The sequence below is a fragment of the Chinchilla lanigera genome, unplaced genomic scaffold, assembly GCF_000276665.1.
Source record: "Chinchilla lanigera isolate Chin_1 unplaced genomic scaffold, ChiLan1.0 scaffold00012, whole genome shotgun sequence".
NCBI lineage: Eukaryota > Metazoa > Chordata > Mammalia > Rodentia > Chinchillidae > Chinchilla > Chinchilla lanigera.
In genome coordinates this window covers 8,312,455-8,335,017 of record NW_004955413.1, presented here as the reverse complement: position 1 = coordinate 8,335,017, position 22,563 = coordinate 8,312,455, and the positions used below count along the sequence as shown (strand labels likewise).

The 22,563-nt window shown below is 35.0% G+C and overlaps 1 protein-coding gene across 1 annotated transcript; it reads left to right on the top strand.

Annotated features, from left to right (window-relative positions):
* The first annotated feature begins 12,079 nt into the window (after positions 1-12,079).
* LOC102027060 (taste receptor type 2 member 125-like) lies at positions 12,080-19,590 on the top strand. The gene is made up of 2 exons (XM_005379637.2): positions 12,080-12,099; positions 18,675-19,590. Exons 1-2 carry the CDS (start codon positions 12,080-12,082, stop codon positions 19,588-19,590), a joined length of 936 nt encoding a protein of 311 aa, XP_005379694.2.
* Positions 19,591-22,563: the final 2,973 nt, after the last annotated feature.

The following is a 22,563-nucleotide window of genomic DNA, read 5'->3' as shown; positions in this document are numbered from 1 at the left end:
CATTTGGGTTTTGGTCACTCCTTTTTTTTGGGGACGTGGTGGGTTTCTGGTACCAGGAACAGAACTCACGACCTTGCACTTGCCAGGCAGGCGCTATGCCGCTGAGCTAAATCCCCAGCCCCATGGTCACTCCTTTTAATATGAATCAGATCTGAGAAATGTACAATGTCCCTAAACACTAAAAAGACCTCCAGCAGGTTTGAATCTGTTGAGTCATCTTAGGATGGTCAGAACAGCTTGAAGAACAGCATGCACCAACTATAGAGCCTCACTCTCATTCTGGGTCCACTTGAAACGAGGAGCCTTTAACGAAATTTCAGAAATCAATCAGTGTGATATCTAAGAATGTGATACATATTGGCTCCAAAATAGAAAGAGTCTCAACATACATTGTGGCACTACTTTAGTAATAGAAAATATAAGGTAGGATAGCATACTTGTACTTTAAAGGTGTGTTTGCATATGTAGGTAAGAATAGTAGACTCCTAAAACATTATTGATGGAGAAGGCCCTGGGATTTTCTCAGTTCAAGTTTTATGCTTTTCTAATGTTATATTTTATAAGTTTTCAGGAACTTACCATTTCCTACTCATAGGAACCAATTAATATCCTATAGAGTATGACTTTAGTGCTTAGAAAATTCACTGAAACCAAGAGCAGAAGAGATATGTTCTTGACAAAAAGTGATTATACTTCTTATTACACAAAGCTTCAATTGTTTTATTTTTACCTAATGATAGCTATGGTGAAAATTATTTACAAAATCCAAAGTTATAATCAAATTATATTGAGTAAGAATACTGCCTCTTGGAGATCAGCTTCTGGGGCAATGCAAGTCTATGGTAATGTACATGCATTCTGTATTCTATTTTGTTATGATAGCATCCAGACACATAAACTTAGTACTGATATGAGAAGAAAGACTATTCCTTGCCATTTGTGTAGTTGTACAATAAATTTCATACCTTGGAGAATGGAGCTTTTACATGTACTCATTGTCTGATAGGAAGGGATAATTTCAGAGGCTTTCCCTTGGTTCTACTTGTGATAATGTCCAACATATCAGGCAGCAATGAGAATTTTGCTGGTTGCCAATCTGTGCATTTCACTTCTACATTCAGGAATAGTTAAGTAATAATAAGCTCATTAGCTTTAACTGGGGAGCATTTGGAATTCAGAAACACCTAATCCATACAGTGGATCATCAGATCTCCTTGGGTCCCCAATATTAGAGTCACTTCAGAGCCTGTTTCTTAAAGTCTTAGGGGATGTAAATATGTACATTCTTGTTTGGGCACTCTCATCTGAAAAACAAGGCTTTGGGAGATAGCAAATGAACACACCATGAATATTCCTGAAAGTCCTTTTGGGTTCTTTATTAGGAGGCTTAGATTTTCCTCAGTCACTGGATTATCATTCGTTTTAAAATTCTCATTCTTTGTATTAACTAATTTTGATAATTGGCATTTGGTATAATCAGTTTGTGAAACTTGTCATGAAGGAAAAAATTGATGTGGAACAAACTAATGTCTTCTTAATACAACTAAGGGTAAACTTGATACCGAAATACACAAAGATGTTCCACTCTCAGATTTGACTTATTCAAGTGTGGAATTAAAGTGTTTCCAGTCACAGTAAAAGGTATAGCCAAGGACTTAAGGAGAGCTCCTCATGGGTTAGTATAGCCCTTGCTGATAATCTCAGATCTGTCTCTTCTGTAAAAGCCCATAAACTTCCAGTACGAGCTCCTAATCCACATAACCCCATGTTTGTGTTTTTCTTTGTCTTTCCAGATATCTTTGCATCTTTGTTGCATCATTGTTAGTTGAAAGGAGACAAGCCCAAGGGTTTATTACCTCTGCATTAATGATATGCTTTTCTTTAATTCTTAGTATTCTTTCCTTGTAATTTACCTGTTCTGATTTATTTTGCCTCATCGATGTTTCTTTTATAAATGTTGGGTATTTGTGAGAATTTTCAAGATATATTGGATTAGTTTACTGCTCAGAACTGCTTCATGGGTGTGTGTGTGTAGGGTCAGTCCTTTAGCATGAATATTTTATGTTCTTCTCTACCATGTCTGTGTTAATCTGATGTTGCTGAATTTGTTTGTTTGGTGTGCTGATTACTCTTTAGTTATTAATGAATGATTGTGTATCAGGGGCCTGGCCTAGGACCACCAATCTCCTGCTCAGGAGTGCTACAATAGAATAAAACACAAACAAAATATATTTTAGTTACAAGGAGTACCAGGATAGTCAAAGTCCAATGATGGGCTAAACCCCAAGGCACAGTGTCCTTCATGTTTATTAGGTGCACAGCTTGACTGCAGGGGTGTACTGGTAAGCTGCAGGATGTGGTAGGGGTGAACCACTGACAAGATGAAGGTTCAAGAACTGAGAAACAATGCATTTTTGGAAAAGCACACAGAAACAGATCAGGGCTAACTGGTGACCTGATTTTCTGCTGACTGTGACTACTGAGCTGGAAGGAATTTGCGTGAGTCAAATCCTTAGCAGCTACATTATCTTGCTTTGAGGAACCAGAACTTCACAGAGTGTTGTTAGTCTCAGCTCTGGTCATTGGCTTAAAGATTAATCTGTCTTTAAGCCAGCCACAGGTCTTGCCACAAGTTATGTAGGCCTAAGACAGACTCTCAATTTATATTTGTGCCAATTTATTGATATTAATTATTGCCTGCTCTGTACCACATCAAGCAGGTCCTCAACAGTTGTGTAATGCTACTGACTATTAGCCATTTTTCCCAGGCAATATATCATCCTTTATCTATTTTGAAGTTTCTTGTGAGTCTCATGGAGTAGAAGTTGGTGGGAAATGTTAGAAAGAGGATGAAATCTGAGAGCATTTGGTGCTGATGGAGGAATATGCCCTTACTGGGCAAAGGAGAGGCAGACAAAGAGGACAATTCTTTTTAAAAAATTTTTTTATTTTAAGAAATGAAAGAAGGAAAACATATTAACAAGCAGACATCCATTTACAAAATAACATAAGAATAATACAAACAAAACAGAGTTACAGACAAAGTTGTAGGAAATTAACAATGGTTGTTGTATTATTTATTGATGTCTTCAAAGTGGTTTCTCAAGAAAACAAATACAGACATACAAAACTGATCAAACAAGTAATCATTAACTATTCCTCTCTGTAGAGCAATAGAAGACAGGAGTATAACTATGTTAGCTATCCTATATATACATACATACATAATTCCCCCTTCTTTCCCTTCTTTTTTCCCAAACCCCAATTGTCCTTTTCTTTTGAGCATTTTCCTTTTGTTTCACAATGTCTGTCATACTTCCTAGTTTTTATTCACTCTTTCAGGTCTTACACTGCTGAGACAATATGATTCTTACACATGCAGGTCTGATTTATTTCACTTATGAGTATGGTCTCTAGTTGTGACCATTTACCTATAAAAGCCTCGAGTTTACCTTTCTTTATAGCTGAGTAATATTCCATTATATAAAAGTACCACAATTTTTTTAGAGGAGAATTCTTGATGTGTGGATGAACTTACTTCAGTGACTGCTTCACTGGACAACAGGTATGTATATCTTTTCAATTGCAAATAAAATTTCCACATTTTACTGGATATTTACATTAATATTGAATAATAGAGAATGAGATTATTCTTTACACAATCCCTTAACAACTCTTACAAAAGTAAACATAAGTTATATACTCCAAAATATTGAGTAAATGAAAAACCTGACTTATTGAACCTGCAAAAAGGGGAATTGGATCCAAGTAAGTGTGTGTGTGTGTGTGTGTGTGTGTGTGTGTGTGTGTGTGTATGTAGGCATGTATGACCTTGCAAAAAAGTAGATGATAGATGTATTATTATTAATGTTGAATGTTTGAGGAATAATGGTATGTACAAAATAAGAGACAACTCTGGTACTGTATAGGAAGAATTTGCACAATCTTTGAATGAGTTTCTGTACCAGACCAAATTTTAAAGGGTTTTAAAGCATGTGCTAGTTGATATTTTCGCTGCCTTCTATCTGTGAGAATTTGAAATGCTATTTGTTCAGAATTCAAGAAGCCATATTAAAATACACAGATAAGGTAAAATCAGCATAATAATGCAAATAAATACATCTCTCTTTCATGTTGGACATGAATTTCAGTGTTTCCTTCATCATAGACTGCAGAAGACTTGAGGTTTTTATATGTAAGACACCTATGTTCCAGATGAAATTCACCTGGGTTGTCTGGAAAAATGCAACATTTTCTTGAAGAAAGTTATGAACCCAGTCATTTGCAAATCTTAGTGTTTGCTTTCTCTGTTATTGTATATATTACCTACAATGGGGGGCATCATAAAGAGCATATCCATAGTTGTTTTATGCATGGAATTTATAATGGCAGATTTAGGAAACTGATTCATAGCCTTGGTGAACTGCATGGACTGTGAGAAGAGAAGAAAGCTCTTTTCAGTTGATAGGATCCTCATTCTTTTGGTGGTCTCCAGAATTGATCTGTCCCTACCAGTGCAATAAGTATATTGACATCTGGGCTTCATCCAAATTTATTGATGGCTGGAAAAATGATAAGAAATAACAATGCTAAATATTTCCCTGACAGTGAGCAGTCATTTTAGCATCTGGCTTTCCATAAGCCTTGAACCTTTTTTTTTTCTCTCAAGATAACCAATCTTTTAAATGTTCTTTTTCTTTATCTAATGTGAAGAGTTTAAAAGATGCTTCAGTGACATTGCTAGCATTTTCTGTACTTCTTGCTTTTAAATATTTTACTTATGAAAACACAAATTAATATCTTTATTGATGGTAATAACAGAAGCATGTATTCTAGTTCCAGTTCAAGGAAGCCTGCACATTTCTGCTAGCTTCTAATCATTAATAGCATTTTCCTTTTCATGTTCTTCACTGTGTCGCTGACAACTTTTGTTCTGCTACTTTGTCCTCGAGAAAATATCAGAAGGTGCAGCTCTTCGCCAGAGGATTCAGACAGGTCAGCATCATAGGCTGCAGAAAAACATTGCAAACTTGTATCAACTTCTTCCAACTAAATGGCTTCTTCTCCTCCTCCTGCTCCTCCTTTTCCTCCTCCTCTTCCTTCTCTTCCTTTTCCTTCTTCTTCCTCTTCCTCTTCCTTCTCCATTTTTTTCTTTTTTCCCCCCTGAGTCTCATGCAAGTTGGGAGCTCTGGGTTTCTGGAGAACAATCCTTTCATTTTGTTTTACCAGACTGCTAGAACTGCTTTTCCTCAGGCCACTCATATATTCTGATTTTGTGGTTGTAAGTTGAGACAGGCCTATCATTTGGTGCTGTCAGAGCTGAGGTCCAAATTCAAAGATGTGGAACCCTTCAGTCCTGAAAACATTTAGGGATCGTTTTTACATATTCTAGAGAAAGGTTAGTTAATTAAAAATTGTATATTATCAAGGTACACTTTAACAATATTTTTTATTCTCAGTTTATGAATTTATCAAAAGTTATGTTTAAGTACTATGAACCATCACAACTTTAGCAGAATAACTATAATATCCATAATCATATACTTTTTCAGAGAAGGATATGTATGTATAACACATAAATATGAGAAACTCCTTATGGTCCTGTAATATAATGTTTTCATGTTGATCATTAATTTTTTTGAGATTTTAAAATGATTAATGTGTAATACATTGGTTATATAGTACCAAGGTGTATGTATGGATGTGGGATATAGTAAAAATAAAAATATGTAATTATATATACAAAAAATTTCCTAATCTACAAGAAGTGCCTAAAATTTCAGAGAAGGAATAAAGAAATTAATATAGACTTCATAATCAATCAGTAATCAGTGGCAATAAAACCATTGTGTCAAATATAACACCTAACCTAAAATTGTTTTTGAGAATTTCCTCAGTAGGGAGGCTAATTCCTTCTAATTATTTTATTAGTTTCTAATCAAGAATTCTTAGGCTATCTTTATTAGGGGTATATAGTTTATATTTGGAATTACATTTTTAAATGTAGTTTTTAGATATTTACTGCAATCTATTATAATTTTCAAGAATATCAGATCTATGCTTATAATACTGTTTTAATCAAATGGTATATAGGAAAATTGGTCATTTTATTCTGGTTTTTCTGTCATCATGAATTAATAGTTTACTAGGATGGGTAACATCTAGGTTGTCACAGAAACAAAAATTTATATTAATGTATGAGTGTCCAATACATAATTAAGATGACCTCTTCTTAAATATACATGTTGTTATGTTGATTATACTGCAAAAGTGATAAATAAATAAAATTAGAACAATTTAATGAAATAGTTAAAAAATTTAAAATAGAGTTCAAGAGATGAGATAAAGAGAAGGAAAGATCATGTAGTCTGTGTTCAGTTTTATTAATACTCAGTAATAGGGAATCTTATAAATTATATAAAATAAAATTAACAAAAATATTTACATAATATGTACTGAAAAATGTGACTAGTGCAAAGGAATGAACTGAAAGGAGACTGATTTAATTCAGAAATGATTAGAAAGAGAAGTGCTGTATATTGTGTATTACTTAATAAATAAATAAAAGTAAACACACTACTTAATAGAGTATAGGATAAAAAATGGTAGCAATTCCATGAATTCAAGGTAAAGGAGATAAGGAAAGTGGAAGCACTAGAAGTATGACTGTTAACCATAAATAGGACATAAAAATGAGTCAAAATACATCAGTCAATTTCATATAAATTCAGTATTCATTGTGTGATATGCAAATTTTAGCTCAATAAGTCTATTTTTAAAAGCTTTCTATTGTTATAATTATTAAACATATATATGTAATGTTATGTAAGATTTTATACAATGTAGTAATAGTTTGTAGAATTTGAAGTTGTATTTTTTATTTTATGGAAAAAAGTTAAAATAAAATTTCATAAAATAATAAGATAATAACTATAGTTAACACATTACATGTTATGTTTAAAGTAGTTGTTCAGAGTATAAGATATGGGCATGAAAATTTCTCCAATCGAAGGAAGACACAAACCTTCCTTTTTAATGAACTAAGAGACACTAATATTACAATTGACTTGTATTATTTTCCCTACTGTCCCTACTGTCTTTTCCACTTTACCAAATTCTAGTTCCTTTTTCCTTTTGAACAATTTCTTCTCATTTCACTATATCTGTTGTACATTTTAGATTTTATTTACTCTTTCATTTTCTCACACTAGGGAGACAATATGATGTTTAGATGCATGAGTCTGATTTATTTCACTTACGAGTATTGTCTCAAGTTGCATCTATTTACCTATAAGACTCTCAAGGTTACCCTTTGCTATGGCTGAATAGTAATTGTATAAAAATACCACATTTTAAAAATCCGTTTCTGGGTTGATGGGCATTTGAGTTCTTTCCAAGATTTTGCTATTACAAAGTATGCTGCTATAAACATGGGTGTACATATATTGCTGTGGTATGATGTTTTTAATTCTTCTGGAAAGATACCCAGAAGGAGAATAACTAAGTGAAATGGGATCTCTAATCCTAGTTTTCTGAGAAATCTCCACACTGATTTCCACAGTGGTTGTACCAGACTACATGCCCACCAATAGTGGAGAAGGGTTCCTTTCCCCCCCAGAACTCCTCCAGCATTAGTTATTCATTGATTTCTTAATGATAGCCATTCTTTCTTGGGTCGGAGGGAATTTCAGTGTTGTTTTAATTTACATCTCTCCGATGACCAATGATGTTGAACATTTTTCATATATATATTTGCCATTTGTATTTTTTCATCTGAAAAGTGTATATTCATCTCAGATCCCCATTTTTTTGATTGGGTCTTTGAATTTGGAGGGTCTGATGCTTTTCAGTTCTTTATATGTTCTAGATAGGAGACCTTTGTCAGAAAGACAAGTGGCTAATTTTTTTTCCAACTCTGTGGGTTGTCTTCACTTTGTTGGTGATTTCTTTTTTTTTTTTTTCTTTCTTATTTTTTGGTACCAGGAATCAAACTCAGGACCTTATGCTTGCCAGGCAGGCACTTGTGCTACTGAGCCTGGCCCATGGTGATTTATTTTGGTGTGAAAAACTTTAATATGATGAGATTCCAGTTGATGATACTTTGAAGTATTTCCCATGTAGTCTGGGTTTTTTTCCTGAACTCCCTTCCTATCCCTATACCTTCAAGATTTCTACATACTTTCTCTTCCAGTAGATTTAGTGTTTCTGTTTTAATATTTAGGTCTTTGATCCATTTTGACTTTAGTTTAGTTCATGGTGGTAGACATGGGTCTAGTTTTAGTCTTCAGCATGTAGAAAGCCAGTTTTTCCAGTATCATTATTAAAGAGGCTATCTTTCTTCCAATGAACATATTTGTCCCCTCTGTCAAAGATAAGGTGGTTGAGTGGGGTTGTAGTTGGGTCAGCATCTTCTAATCTGTTCCATTGTCCTTAGGACTGTCTTTTTGGCCTGTACTGTGCTGATTTTATCACAATAGTTTTGTAGCATAATTTAAAGTCAGGGATTGTGATGCCTCTTGCCTCGCCTTTGTTGCTCAGGATTGCCTTTGCTACTGTAGATCTCTTGTGGTTCCAGATGAATTTTAGGAATGGTTTCTCTATAACTGTGAGGTATGCTAATGGTATTTTGATGGGATTGCATTAAATATGTGTAACAATTTTGGGAGTATGGCCATTTTCACTATATTGGTTCTTTGTATTAATGAGTAAGGGATATCTTTTCATTTTCTGATATCTTCTTCAATCTCCTTTTCCAGAGTACTGTAATTTTCAATATATACATCTTTTATTTGCTTTGTTAGAATGATTTCTATGTATTTCATTTTTTTGGATACTCTTGGTAAGTGTGTGGTTTCCCTAATTTGTCTCCCAGTGTTTGTCACTTGTGTACAGGAATACTATTGATTTTTGAGTGCTGACTTTGTATTCAGCTACAAAGTTGAATTCAGTTATTAATTGTAGCAGTCTTTTGGTGAAGCTTTGGGGATCTTATTTGTAGCATGTATGTCATCTACAGATAATGATAATTTACTTCTTTCTTTCCTATCCTTATTTCTTTTATTTCTTTCTCTTTTCTAATTGCTATGGCTAGGATTTCCAGAACAGTATTGAATCAGAGTGGTGATAGTGGACATCTTGTCTGGTTCCTCATTTTAGAGTGAAAGTTTTCAGTTTTTTGTCCATTGATTATGAAATAATCACTGTGAAATATTTACTTCTTCAGGATTTTGTAAGTTTTTAATAATTTGATTCATTAATTAGATACTACCATTTTGGTCCTGGGGATGGAACACAAGTTCTTCACAATGAGCTACACTCTCATATTTTTATCCTTTCTCTTTTTTCTTTTTGTTTTCTTCTTTTTTTAGACAGAGAATCTGGATAAGACAATATGTTACCCAGAGCTCAAAATTTTGATCCTTCTGCCTGAGTTTCCCAGAGTGGTGAGATTACAAAGATGAGCCACCACACTCAGCAGATACTATTAGTTTTGAAAGAATTCATGGTCCTATTTATTATCATTTTCTAATTTTTTTCTTTATTTGTTTAAATAGCTCTTTAAATATTGATACATTTTAACTCAGAGACTATTTTTTTGAGATTAGTATTGTTCCATAAGCTTTTATCTGGTTGTTGTTGTTTTAGAATTTACCTTCATTTTTATGAGCTAATTAAATGATTTAATTAAGCTAATTAAATGATTAAATGTGGTAACTTGATTAGATGAAATTTAGCTATCTCTTACCTTTAAAAAGTGTTCAGAGTTTAGTAGTTTGGACAGTAGCATTCATATGATAACATTAGTGTTCTCTCACTAACCAAGAAAGAAAAAACTGCTATCAGAAATCCCTAGACACATCAGCAGAATTCAGGCTTCTAAAATAGCCTCTTATCTATCCTACCCACCCCACCAAGATAGTCTCAGAATAAATTAAACAGTTTCAGTACTTGCATCAGTAGCGCTGGCAGTTTTTCCATGCCTGGCTCCCAAGGTATGTGGTGGATCATAGCACCTGGGTGTTAGAAGTTTTTCCCAGCAGCCTCTCCAATAGCTTTACACAGAGCACCAGGCAAGACAACTGTCTGTGAGGCACTTTCCCCAGACTCAGATGGAATATTTCAGCCCAGCCTCTCCTGTGGGCTTCTGGACATTTCTGATTTTTCAGATCTGAAAACCATGGCTGTATTATTTTCAGTGAGGTCTTCTCAGCCTTGGCTGGAGAGAGAAAAATGTGCAAGTGCGCGTGTGTGTGCACGTGCGCGTGCGCAGGATCCTTTTTTATGCCAAATAATAGTCTTAGTTAAATTATTTCTGCTGTTTCTATATTCTGTAGAATCATCTTTACTTATTTCTAATGAATCTTCATTATTCCACCCTATTACATTTAGTAATTTTTATGTTAAATACTTCCCAGTGAAGTTCCTATGTGGTTTGTATCTTGATTAAATACTATTGACAGACACTGAGATATGTTTTAATTACATTTTCAGTGAATATGTGGAGGGAAATAATAATGGTCTAATGAAAATTGTGTGTTAAACAAATACAGGAACATTATTTCTAATTGTGAGATGTAGGCACTTTTACACTAGTACCAATATTTACTGTAGCTTTGTATTAGAATTATTAACCAACTCAGGAGACTTTTTATGAGAAGACATTTTTAAAAAGTGAAAAGTTGAATGAGAATGACAAAACAGATTAGGTATAATACACATAATTTGCAAAGAAGTCATGAATTTACCAATTAGAATTGGTAGGTTTAGCAACATTATGAAATATCATATTAAGGTAAAACTATTCAGCCATAAAGTTTATTTAGGATATGATATTTGTAGCTGTACTTCTTTCACAGTAGCAAGACAAACTAGAAGAGGTCTGAAAATAAGTTTTAACATCATATTTCATTGTAATATTTATTAAATTATGTTAAAGAACATAAAAGAAGATCTGACTAAGTGTAGATAATGTCCTTGTTCTTGAACTGACAGAATCAATTCCCCAAATCATAGGGCTAATACAATTTTAATGAAAATCACAGCAGATTTCAGAAATATCTATACAGTTCTTAAACATTTTCAGTAAATAATGAACAGTGAAATTTAAGATGCAGCCAGGAGAGAAGCCTTTGTAACCAATTTCTAAGCATGAGAGATACATTTGAGATATATTATGGCTAAGATATATTATGGCTGTGTGTGAAAGGAGAGGATGGAATCCCCAAAATCCTCAGTGACTCATTTTATTTTGGATATGAGAAAATAACAATTCATGCGTCACTGATACTTAAAATCTTTTCACATAAAGGAAAGTGCTTGGTGGTTTTTGGCAGTGATGTGTGTATTTCTTGTTTATGAGTTATAGACAACAAAGTGTGGTTTTTAAGAATTCCTACAAAACTAGGAAAATTTTGAACAAGAAACCTATAGATCTGTTTCTTTAAATCTTTCTACATGAATCTAATATTTTTGTCAAATAAATCCTTGATGCTAATGAACACTTATGATCAGGTCTTTAAGGTTGAGATTCATGGGTCAGTTTGCATATGTCTGCATGTTCAATATATATCAGGCTTTAGAATTTTACTAGCTAATATCTAAACTTGATGAAGCCAAATCATGTTAGATAAGCAAAACTCTGCAAAACAGTGGAAGAGAATATCCCTTCATTTGCATGCTAGCAAAGGAGTATTCAGCTTTCAACCCAGCATCTGTGAAAGATTCCAGTTTGGTAAAGACTTATAGATATGAATTGGGTTTATTTTGAACATTTCTAGGAACAACTATTTTCTCTAAGAATATCCTTTAATTGATCTTTTAGTATACTGTGTTGCTTTCCTGCATGATATTGTTCACAAAATGTAATAGAAAGAAATTTACTATACATAGAGAAAACAGGTGTTGGTAGAACTCTGGGTCAGGAGATCAAGAAACAATGCCAAGGGGTATCATATTTTCTACACTTAACTAACGTCATTTCTATATAAGCAATGAAATATTGGTTTTGGAAGTCTTGCCACATTCTTCTGTAGCACTGGTGAACCCCATTGACTGAATCAGAGACAAAATATGCCCCCAGATGATCAAATTCTTACCACAGTAGTCATCTTCTGGGTTGTTTTCCTTTAGGGAGGTTAATACACTGATATTCAATGATGATTTATCCAATTTCACAGAGTGAATGAATAATAATTATTCTCTTTGTTTGGACAGTGACCAACTATTTTGGCTCTTGGTTGACTATTTATCTGAGATATTTTATTTGCAACATAGTCAATTTGCCCAACTTGGTTTTTCTTTAGCTAAAGAGGAGAGATCAAAGTGTCATTAGACTGACACCACTGGAGTTTTAGTCATTCTTTTCATCTTTGCATGTTTCCCATAAATGAGACCAAATAGGGTTGAGAATATGAACAAAGTGTGACTGCAAAGACCAAATGGAGGTCCTCCAATATGATTGTATTCACTCCAGTGAATCATGACTCCATTCTTAATTACATCAATGAGCTGTTTTCTAATGTTACTCTGCTCCCTCTGTGCACATCTCAGGAAGATGCTGCCCCGTGGCAAATGAACGCAAGATCTCAGCCCCAAGGTTCATGTAAGGCCTTGTGAACTGTGGGTCTCCTACTTGCTGTTAGCCATGCACTCATTGTCTGTAAGCATATCACATTGCATTCCAGTCAGCTCCTGAGTACATTGACCACATGCCATAGGTGTAATGGCCAGTGTGTTTCTAAAAATTTTGACAAGTCTTCACAGCCCTGGTGAGTTGACTGGCTCAAGAGACAAAAATAACCCCCCAACTGATTCAAGTCTTACTGTCTTTGTTCTCTCCATTGCTGGTTTGGTTTAATGCTCTGCTCTTGTTATTTTCTTAGACACAGGGAACTACTCTCTGGAGGGGATGGATGACCTTGCTATAGTTCTGTAGAGGTTTGGCATCCCCTTTTTATGTGTTCTCAGTGTACCCTGTTACCTAAGCTTGTTTTTAACTCCATGCATTCTGTCAGTCACTAAAATGTGTTTTACAAAGAGAAAGATTTTATTACAAGGCAGATGAGCATCTGGAGATGGAAGACCCTGTTCTGCCATCTGTCTCCTTGTGGATAAGCTTCAGATGTACTCATGGAATAAGGAAGTAGGGGTGTCTAAATTATTGGATACTTGGAAGTAAGGAGGAGTGATGCAATCAGTGGTATATGCATGTGTCTAGCTTTGTATCTGCACAAGCATCTGCTTAATAATAGAGCAGCTTGGGCTGCAGCCTGCACCAGCTTAGTGACCTCTCTTGCTCTGAGGTCCACTGGAAACCAGTAGCCTTTAGGGAAACTTCATAAATGGGTCAGATCTCTATAACTAAATGTCGCATATGTTGGTTCCAAAATCTAAAGAGACCAAAAGACATTGTTGAACATTTTGTGATAGAAAATATAGCATATGAAAACATCTCATTTGCTTTAGGATGGATGTTTGTACGTGTAGTTCAGATTATTGTACATCACTCACAGTATTAGTCCTTGAACATTTTTACATATATGAGTCTTATGTTAATCTGTTTCTCAGGATTTATTTTTTATTATTTTGTTATATAAGAATTTTGCCACTTTATGCTTACAAATATAAATTAATATATATCTAACATTTTGTAGTAACATGATATTTTTGGAAAATGTGGGTTAAACTGAGAACAGAGTTGTCCTACTTACTTTTATCATCACTGAGGAAAATACCCAACAACCACAAATTAAGGGAGGAAAGATTTATTTATCTCATAGTTTGCAGATGTTTGAGTACACAATTGGCTGGCTTCAAGTCAGAGTTTATGTGAGGGGGACAACAATTCATTGTGGAGGACAATAGCAAAAGCAACAAAGGCAGAGAGAAGGCAAGCCTCCTTCTGCCCCTTTTATCTTATACAGGCTGCTGGGATTAGGGTGGTGCCAATTCAATCAGTGGGCTGATCCAGATATCACTCACAATTAATATCAGCATTCTTAATCTCGGCATTGTACCATGCAACAATCACAAACTCTAGATTCAGCTACATTCAAACAAGCCCCATCTAAAAGTGCACGAGGCTTTGGGGGACCTCTATGTACAAGGCATAACAAGATCAAAGTGTATAGCTCATCTATAGTGTGTGTCTAGCATGAGCTAGGGCCTGGGATCAAGCATAAAGGGCATTTTCAGGAGATGCCTCTTATGTGAGATGAGACCTGTGATATCTCAATCTTCCTTCTTTTCCAAGATACCATCTTATCTGATTTTCCTACTTTGCCTTTTAAAGAAGGCTTCACCAATGGGATAGCAAGTGGGCAGTTGGGCTCTACTAATATTTTGAATCTCCCAGAGATGTGGAGTTACACACACACACACACACACACACACACACATTTTTATTGCTTAACAAATCAAGGGATAATAAAAATGTTTAAATATAACTAAAAATGATATACGGGATCTGGCATTCCAAGCTCCACCTACACATGGACCCCACAACATGAGTATCACCAGCTCCAAAGCCTGCAGGGCCAGCTCTTGTGGACCTCTCAGACTCAGGAACAAACCCAACCCAGACCAGAACTTCAGCAGTGGGCAGCAATGAGCCCAGAAATGCCTGGAGTCTCAGGGCCCTCTGGCTGCAGGTTCTCAAAACAATAACATTAAATCGCTTTGATTTCCCTAGAAAATGAGCATTAATAAAACACATTCACCAAGTCAACAGCCACATACAAAGAACAAGATCAGATACAGTGCTCAGGAAAGGTTGTTTCCTGGAGAGCATCAGATACAGTGATGAAACTATATGGAATCTGCACTCAACCTCAATAGCCCAGCTGACTATGGCAGAGTCCAAATATTTTAATTCAACAGAAATATGAAAGAAATATCGCTTCCTCAAAATTTCAAAGATGTTTTATTAGTAGTAATCAATTCATTCCCTGGAGAATGTGATTGTTTTCTTATTTCTTGTCTGTCAGGAAAAAGAGACTTTCACAGGCTTCCAACTTAATCCTGCAAACAAGAATATCCCTTACTCCACAGGGCAGGAACAATATGAGCATTGTTCCAGCTGTGGACTCTGTCCATTGCAATTATGCATTCCTGATAATTCAAGATACCAACACATGGCACCACCTTGGGATGAGTAAGAGTCAAATCTCTAGAAAGCATTTCCGTTCTCAAGCTTCCACTCCATGCAGTACAACACAAGGTCTGCTTCTCTTCCCATTTATTCTAAATATAAACTCTAGTTCAGACTCTAAATTTAAACTCCCCAAAGAATGTGAACAGGTGTCCTTTCTTCTAGGGACTGGTATCAGGCAAATGATTACAGGTCTTTGGAAAAAAGCACATGAACCCATCCTGAACATTCCTGTTTGTATGTTGAAGGACGTGTGTGAAAAAGACTTAGAATTCCATGAATCACAGGACTCTGGTTAACCAAATTGACTCAGTGCTAGGAACTGGGTTGACACTTCAAAGGTTAACCTCAGGAATCAGTTTTTCAGCTTTCACTTGCTCTTAGTTTGTAGTATTTCTCAGACACAGAGCCTAATGAAGGGCCATTTTATGAACCCACTCAATAAAGCTGTTGATCTCCCCACTTCCTGTATCTGCCTTTCCAAACATCATCAGTGAGATGCTGCTGCCAATGGTCAGTCTTGGTCCTGCAGGACAGGTGAGCAGCATGGAAGGGACTCATCTGCCTTCCTGCCCACTGCCTTCTCTTGGGTGTTACCCTGCTCATTAATTCCTGTTTTCAGCTTCTTTCAAAATGCCTTTCCCTTCTAACTAGAAAGTATCAAGCAACTTTGAGAATCATTTCTTCAACTAATAATCAGCTATGCTGACTTTGGGAGTGATCTCAGAGTCACCTCACTGAGAACATATTTGCATAGCTCCAGAGATAAATAAGTCTGATTATCCAGATCTAGCTATATCTAAGTGTCTATGAGCATATGTGTATGCACACACACTTCACAGAGGAAAACAGGTTTTCTTCATATGTATAAGGTATATTTTATTCTTATGATACTATATCTGGGGGAGAAGCAAACAGCTTCAATAGTCACTTTGTTCCAATTTGTGTACATAATAATTATGATGTAGTATTTTATTTGTGTTTATGAATAACAAAATAAGTATGGATAGATTTTTAAGTCAGGGATTATTCTTATAAATATAAGAACTTAAGTAAGGAGATATCTCCAATGATTTGCATTTGATAGACTAGTATGTAAAATTTGATACCAACAATAAAATTAACATGAAGTATTTTGAGTTCTGTATATACTATAATCTGATATTGGTAATGATATGATTAAAATCCCTACTATTTTTTCGCTCCTTCTCTCTTTTTTGTTTGGTACCAGGAATCAAATTCAGGACCTTGTGCTTGCCAGGCAGGCACTTGTACCACTGAGTTATATGCCTGGCCCTAATGTCTCTCCTGTTCTGAAGTACTGAACTGTTTTTCTGCCTTCTGGCTGTAATGTGTGGAAATTATCCTTGATTCCATTCTCATCTTTTCTGGAAAATGCTGTGTTTCCCAGGTGGCTCTTGGTGAGGCAGAACATACACTATTTCCATCCAGAGTGGAAGAAGCAGGAGTGGAGCTCAGGAAGAGCTCCTCAGGGGTAAGTATAATCCTTGCCAGGAACCCAAGTTTTCTCTGTTTTTTAAAAAGGTGCCAAATTTCTGTAGCAACTCCCACTCCACAGAACACCACATATGGTTGTTTGCGTATCTCTTTGTCCTCTTTCCAGAGCTCATGTATGTCACTTGGAAGGAGAAAAGCAAGAAAGGTTGTTATCATTTGTTGTTAAATGGCCTGCAAGTGCCTTTACTAAAGGCTGTGGAAGTATTGAGAGGTATGGAACCATTATGGGATGGGGTCTAGAGGAAGGCAGTTAGGTCACTGGGGAAGGCTCTCAAAGGGGATATTGGGACCTTATTCCATGATCCACTCTTTGCTTCTAGTTATTATGAGTGATTAGTTTTGCTCTACCACATGCTCCCTGGCAAAATGTTCTGTCTTGCTGCAAGTGGCACACAGTAAAGCCAAGTTCTGAGACCATAGGCCAAATTAAGCCTTTCCTCCATTTAAAAGTTGATTATAGCAGATACTTTGAGACAGTAACAGAAAGCTGACTCACACAGGAATCTTCCTGCCTCTATTCCGATGGTATGTCTGTGCTTTTATTCTATGGACCTTTTCTCTTGAAATTTTCTTATTTGTTTGCTCACTACTGATTGAAGGAAATGAAGATGGTATCACCTTGTTGCAGTGCATACCTCTGTCTTTTTCTGCCAACTCTAAGGCTGATGATACATATTGGCTGTTTTCATAGTTGCTGCTGAATTTCTCCATTGGCACCTTGTTTACTTTTTAGCTATTGAAGAATAATTGTGTTGCGCTTCTTTTTTCCATCAGCTCAGGCAATATCGCATACTTCACTTGCCTCGGTGCCTGTAGAGAGGATTATGAAGCTGATACAGCTAGGTGTTGAGGGAAGGAAGACACAGTTTGGAGGTATTCAGGTGGCTGGAGGAAACAGCCATCTTGTATAAGGGAGAGAGGCAGAGAAGCAGGAGGATCCTGCTCTGCAGGTGAAGTTGTTCATCTCAGTGTGTGCTTCACTGGGCCACAGATAGATTTGTAACTTTTCACATGCACAGAAATGACTGTTCTAAATCTTTCTGAATACTTACATTAATACTATAGAGTATGTATTTGAAAACATTTCTAAATAATGACTTAGAAGTTATGCAAATATTAATCATGTCCTTGCCACATAATAAATGTTTAATAAGTGAAAAATATGAATTAATAAAGTAAGAAAAAGGGAGATTTGTCTTCATAAAACTTTTTAAATGTGAGCATGAGAGCATATGGGTGTGCCTGAGTGTCTCTGTAAAAATGATAAATACATATTATGTCAGTACTGAATAATGATCTCCATGAGATTAATAGTTACCTCATAATTTCTGTAAAGAAATTTGTATAACATGCATAGGTCCCTGTACAGATTGAATTTTGAAGGGTTTAAAGAATATTGGTGCTTAGTTTGTCATAAGACCCTGTATCACTTTAAATGTTCTTGCTTTGATTTGTTTATGTTCATGATACTGGGATGCTGCTACTGTTCTATTTGTTTGTTTGTTTGTTTCTCATTTACTACTCTTTTTAAAATATAAAAAGAAATTCCAAGTGTTAGTTTAGATTTTGTTGTTCTGTATATGAGTTGGAAGTTATAATGTTATTTGCCCTAATCTCAAGTACTCAGATTAAAATACACAGTGAAGTCAAGATGTGAACAAGGATGTAAATAAACACATTTTTGTTTTTGTTTTATGTTTCCTTCATCACTAATTACAGTGATCTCCAGCCTCCTGTGTGTGAGACACACAGTTCTTGGATGAAACTCAGCTGATATGTCAGGAAAATGCAAGGTTTTCATGAAGACTGTGATGAACAAACTCATTGGCAAATGTTGATTTTTTTTGGTGTGGTACTCTAGATAGGAGTTTTCATTTAACAGAAGTATGAGTAGAATTTTTAAAATTTAGATACATATAAAATTTAAATTAATGCATTAATACATCTTTAACAGTGATATTGCACATTGAGCCAGTCGCTTAGCAATAATGAGTCATGTGACATTGAGCATATTTGCTATCATTTTTACTGTTGAGTTCCTAATGGGAAATTTAGGAAATGGATTCATAATCCTGGTGAACAGCATGGACCTAATCAAGAGAAGAAAGATCTCTGTAGCTGATCACCTGCTCACTGCTTTGGCAATCTCCAGGACTGGTCTGCTCTGGTTATTATTCACAAGATGGTGGACGTATGTGTTTTATCCAACTTTCTGGATGAATACAATAAAGGTAAAAGTCATATACATTATTTGGATTGTGACTTGTCATTTTAGCATGTGGCTTGCCACATGCCTCAGCATCTTTTATTGTCTCAAGGTAGCCAATTTTTCCAATTGTATTTTTCTTTATTTTAAGTGGAGAGTTAAAAAGGTAGTTTCATTAACATTGCTGGTGTCTCTTGTTTTCTTGTTTTTACAACTTTTTCAGTCAAATAGACACATGGATGTCCTTCTTGATGAGAGTAAAAGAAACATATCTTACAGCTCCAGTTTATGTGACTTTCCTGAACTTTCAAAACTTCTTTTATTCAGCAGCACTTTGTTCACATTCACAGCCTTTGCTCTGTCTCTGACAACTTTTCTCCTCCTCATCTTCTCCCTGTGGAAACATCTGAAGAGGATGAAGCACAGTGTCAGAGGGTCCGGAGATGCTGGCACCACAGTCCACATAAAGGCCTTGCCATCTGTGGTTGTCTTTCTCCTACTGTACACAATTTTCTTTCTGTCGATTTTTATACAGTTTTGGAGATTTGAGTTTCCAAGCATTCTCCATTTTCTCTTTAGTCAGATTGCTGAAATTTCTTTTCCTTCAGTCCACTCATTTGTCCTACTCCTGGCAAACAGTAAGCTGAAACAGGCTTATCTTCTAATGTTGAGGTGGCTGAGGTGTTGGTCCAAAGATGTTAATTCTTCAAGTGTATAGATCATTTGGGAATCCCGTGGCATATTCAAAGTTCACAGAACATTCTTGCTTTTATAATTTTGTACTTCACAAATATTCTACTGTATACAATTTTGTAAATTTTACAAATGTATGTTTGGTGTAATCACTATCAAAACATTATTATCGTAACTGTACAAATACAGGTATGTACATATTAATATATTTCTACATGGTAGTGTGTCAGTGCACACCATGTAAGTGTAAGAAAACTTCATCATAACAAAAAAGAATGTTAATATTTTTCAATTGTTAATCTTAACATTTTCAGTCATGAAACCTATAATGTGTAATATATGTGTGCATGTGAGCCAGTCCCTAGGAAACAGAACTTTATAATTTTATATACATAAAATGTTTTCAATATATGGGTTCAAAATATAGCATAAAAATTAAGAATAAAATACAGATAGTTTGAAATCAAATATACCAAAGCTGTTATCTTTACACAAAATATACCAATCTGTTATATTTGAATTTAAAAAATTCCTCAGAATCATTAGACCATTTTATTCCAATCTCCTATTTATTTCATTAGTTTTAATTTAAGAATTCTTATAATGTTACAATTAGGAATTTATACTTTGTGTTAGGAAATACTTTGTATTCTCTCATGTAGGTGTATATGTATATCACAGTTTATTTTAATTTTAATGCATAGGAATATTTAGCATCATTATGATAGTCTTTTGATTGAACATTAAATGGAAATGGAGGGTTTTTATACTTTCTCTCATCATTAAACTGCATATTACCCAGGTGGAAAACAAGCAGGTGGTCATAGGAACAGAATATTAGAGTAACTTATGAATGGGCAATAGTCAAGGTAAAGCTTGTTGTGTTTCTATATTTCCTGTACTGATTGTATGGCAGAAGAGGAAGATAAATATAATGAAGTGAATTTATGAAATGAGCGACATTTATAATGAAAGAGGTTTAGAGGTATGATAAAGGGAGGAAAACATGGGTCTATGTCCTGTGTCCAGTGATGATAAATCTTCAACTACATACAGTTTACTTTATGGTTATGAATGAAAAGTTCTTCAGGTTTATTTTTACAAAGAAACTCCTTCAAACTGTTAGGATTGAATTTGGAGTAGATTTTTTTTCTAGTGTAGTTCATTAATTCACTTATTTGTTGAAAACATTTGAACATTTTTTCTGAAGGTCATTTTGTAATATTTTATTGAGAAATATTTTCTCTGTAAAATAAAAAGTGGACATTTGTTATTTAGTCATTAAAAGAGGATGTTGTAACATTTGCTAGCAGGTCAGCCCTTTATCTCAGATCTTTTAGTACTTACATACGTGTAGTAATATTTTCCATGTGAAAAGACTGAGGCTCCACAGTGTTAAATACTTACCTAGCAGTGCATGCAGCTGTCAGCAGTGAGCTTTAGTAATACATAGCCCCTGCAGACAGAGGTTCTGCCCTAAATGCACATGAAATATCAATAGGAAGAGACTACTCATAGCTATACTAAAAGCCTGGTTTAAAAAATATAACAGACTTTTGAATATTGATTCTTAAGCTTAAGCATTTTTAAATTTTTTATAGTATTTGTGACAATGTACACAATGGCCAATGTGTACAAGAAATATATAGTAATTATATTCCTTTAACTTTATAGTGAAAGGAGAGCATGATGTCTTACTAAGCTATTAAGTGTGCCTTGTGTTTTAAGTTCACTCTCTTGCCTGTTGCAGGTAGAAAATATTATTACAGGCAGGTAAACTATGCATAAATATTATAGGTAGTGAGATAGGGCTGGACCTTTAAGAGAGCCAGGACAAAGGCAAAACACATCTCAACTGTGGCCAGAGACACATCTGCTGGAGACCTGGTTTCAAGATATAAAGACAAAATGACCAGGTCCATACAGTTCCTCAAAGGACAAACACTAGGCCTGATGAAACCTTGATAGACATCAGTCACCATAGTAGGTGACCAAGCCCTGCTGACCCATAATTTCCTAGACAAAGTCTTTGTTCTTCCCATACACCCTTATTACATGACTTGTTTCCCCATTGGATCTTTACTATCTAAGTGAATATACTTGTACCTTTATTGGTTGATCATAGCTGTAGCTCACATCATGCCAGTGTGGGTATCGTACTATAAAATTTCCACATAACATAGGGTTTTCGGCAATCTATTCAAGTCTTCTCCTGCCTCGCAGGAACTATATCTCTCCCTCTCAATAAATATCTTCTTACTCTTAACTTGTTTCTACCGGTTATCCTTCAATTTTTAGAGAACAGGAATTCAGCATATCAGACATCTAACAGGCTGAGATTTATAATATTTCCCTTATATTATATTTGGAGGTTCTAGTATCATCTCTGTAATGATATTATCTGCATTTGGTTATTTATAAGGATTACTATACTTCTCCTTGTATATAATTCTCTTCTACTGCTGGCACCATAATGGAATGCTGGAATAATGAAAATGTTAATTAATTGTAGTGATACTGGCCTCCCATTTGTATGTAGTTTGCTAGTATTTCACCAGGAAGCATTGGTCTGATTTTATCTTGACATTAATTCTTTCACAGTTAACTTCAGAGACAATATTTCTCTTCTCTTTTCTGATGAAACTTTTTCAAAAGAGTACCTACTGTGTATTGTTACTCCTGAAAATAATTACATATTTCCTCTTCTCAATTAAAAGAATATGTTAATAGTCATGCACTTAATAATGAGCTGTTATCAAGCTGTGTGTCCTATATTGAATGAAATCACTGGTAAGTAATCACATTGATGTATTAATATGAGAAATTTGAAATCATCAGAGGCAAAGTGAAATTCAAAATATACCCACAGAGTAATAATGGGTAATCTTTGAAACAGGAAAAGTCTATTCCAATTATATGAAAAATGTTTTTAAAAGCTCATGTGGTAGAAGGTGATTGATTCATACTTTGAAAGTGCTGAGGAATGCAAGTATAATTA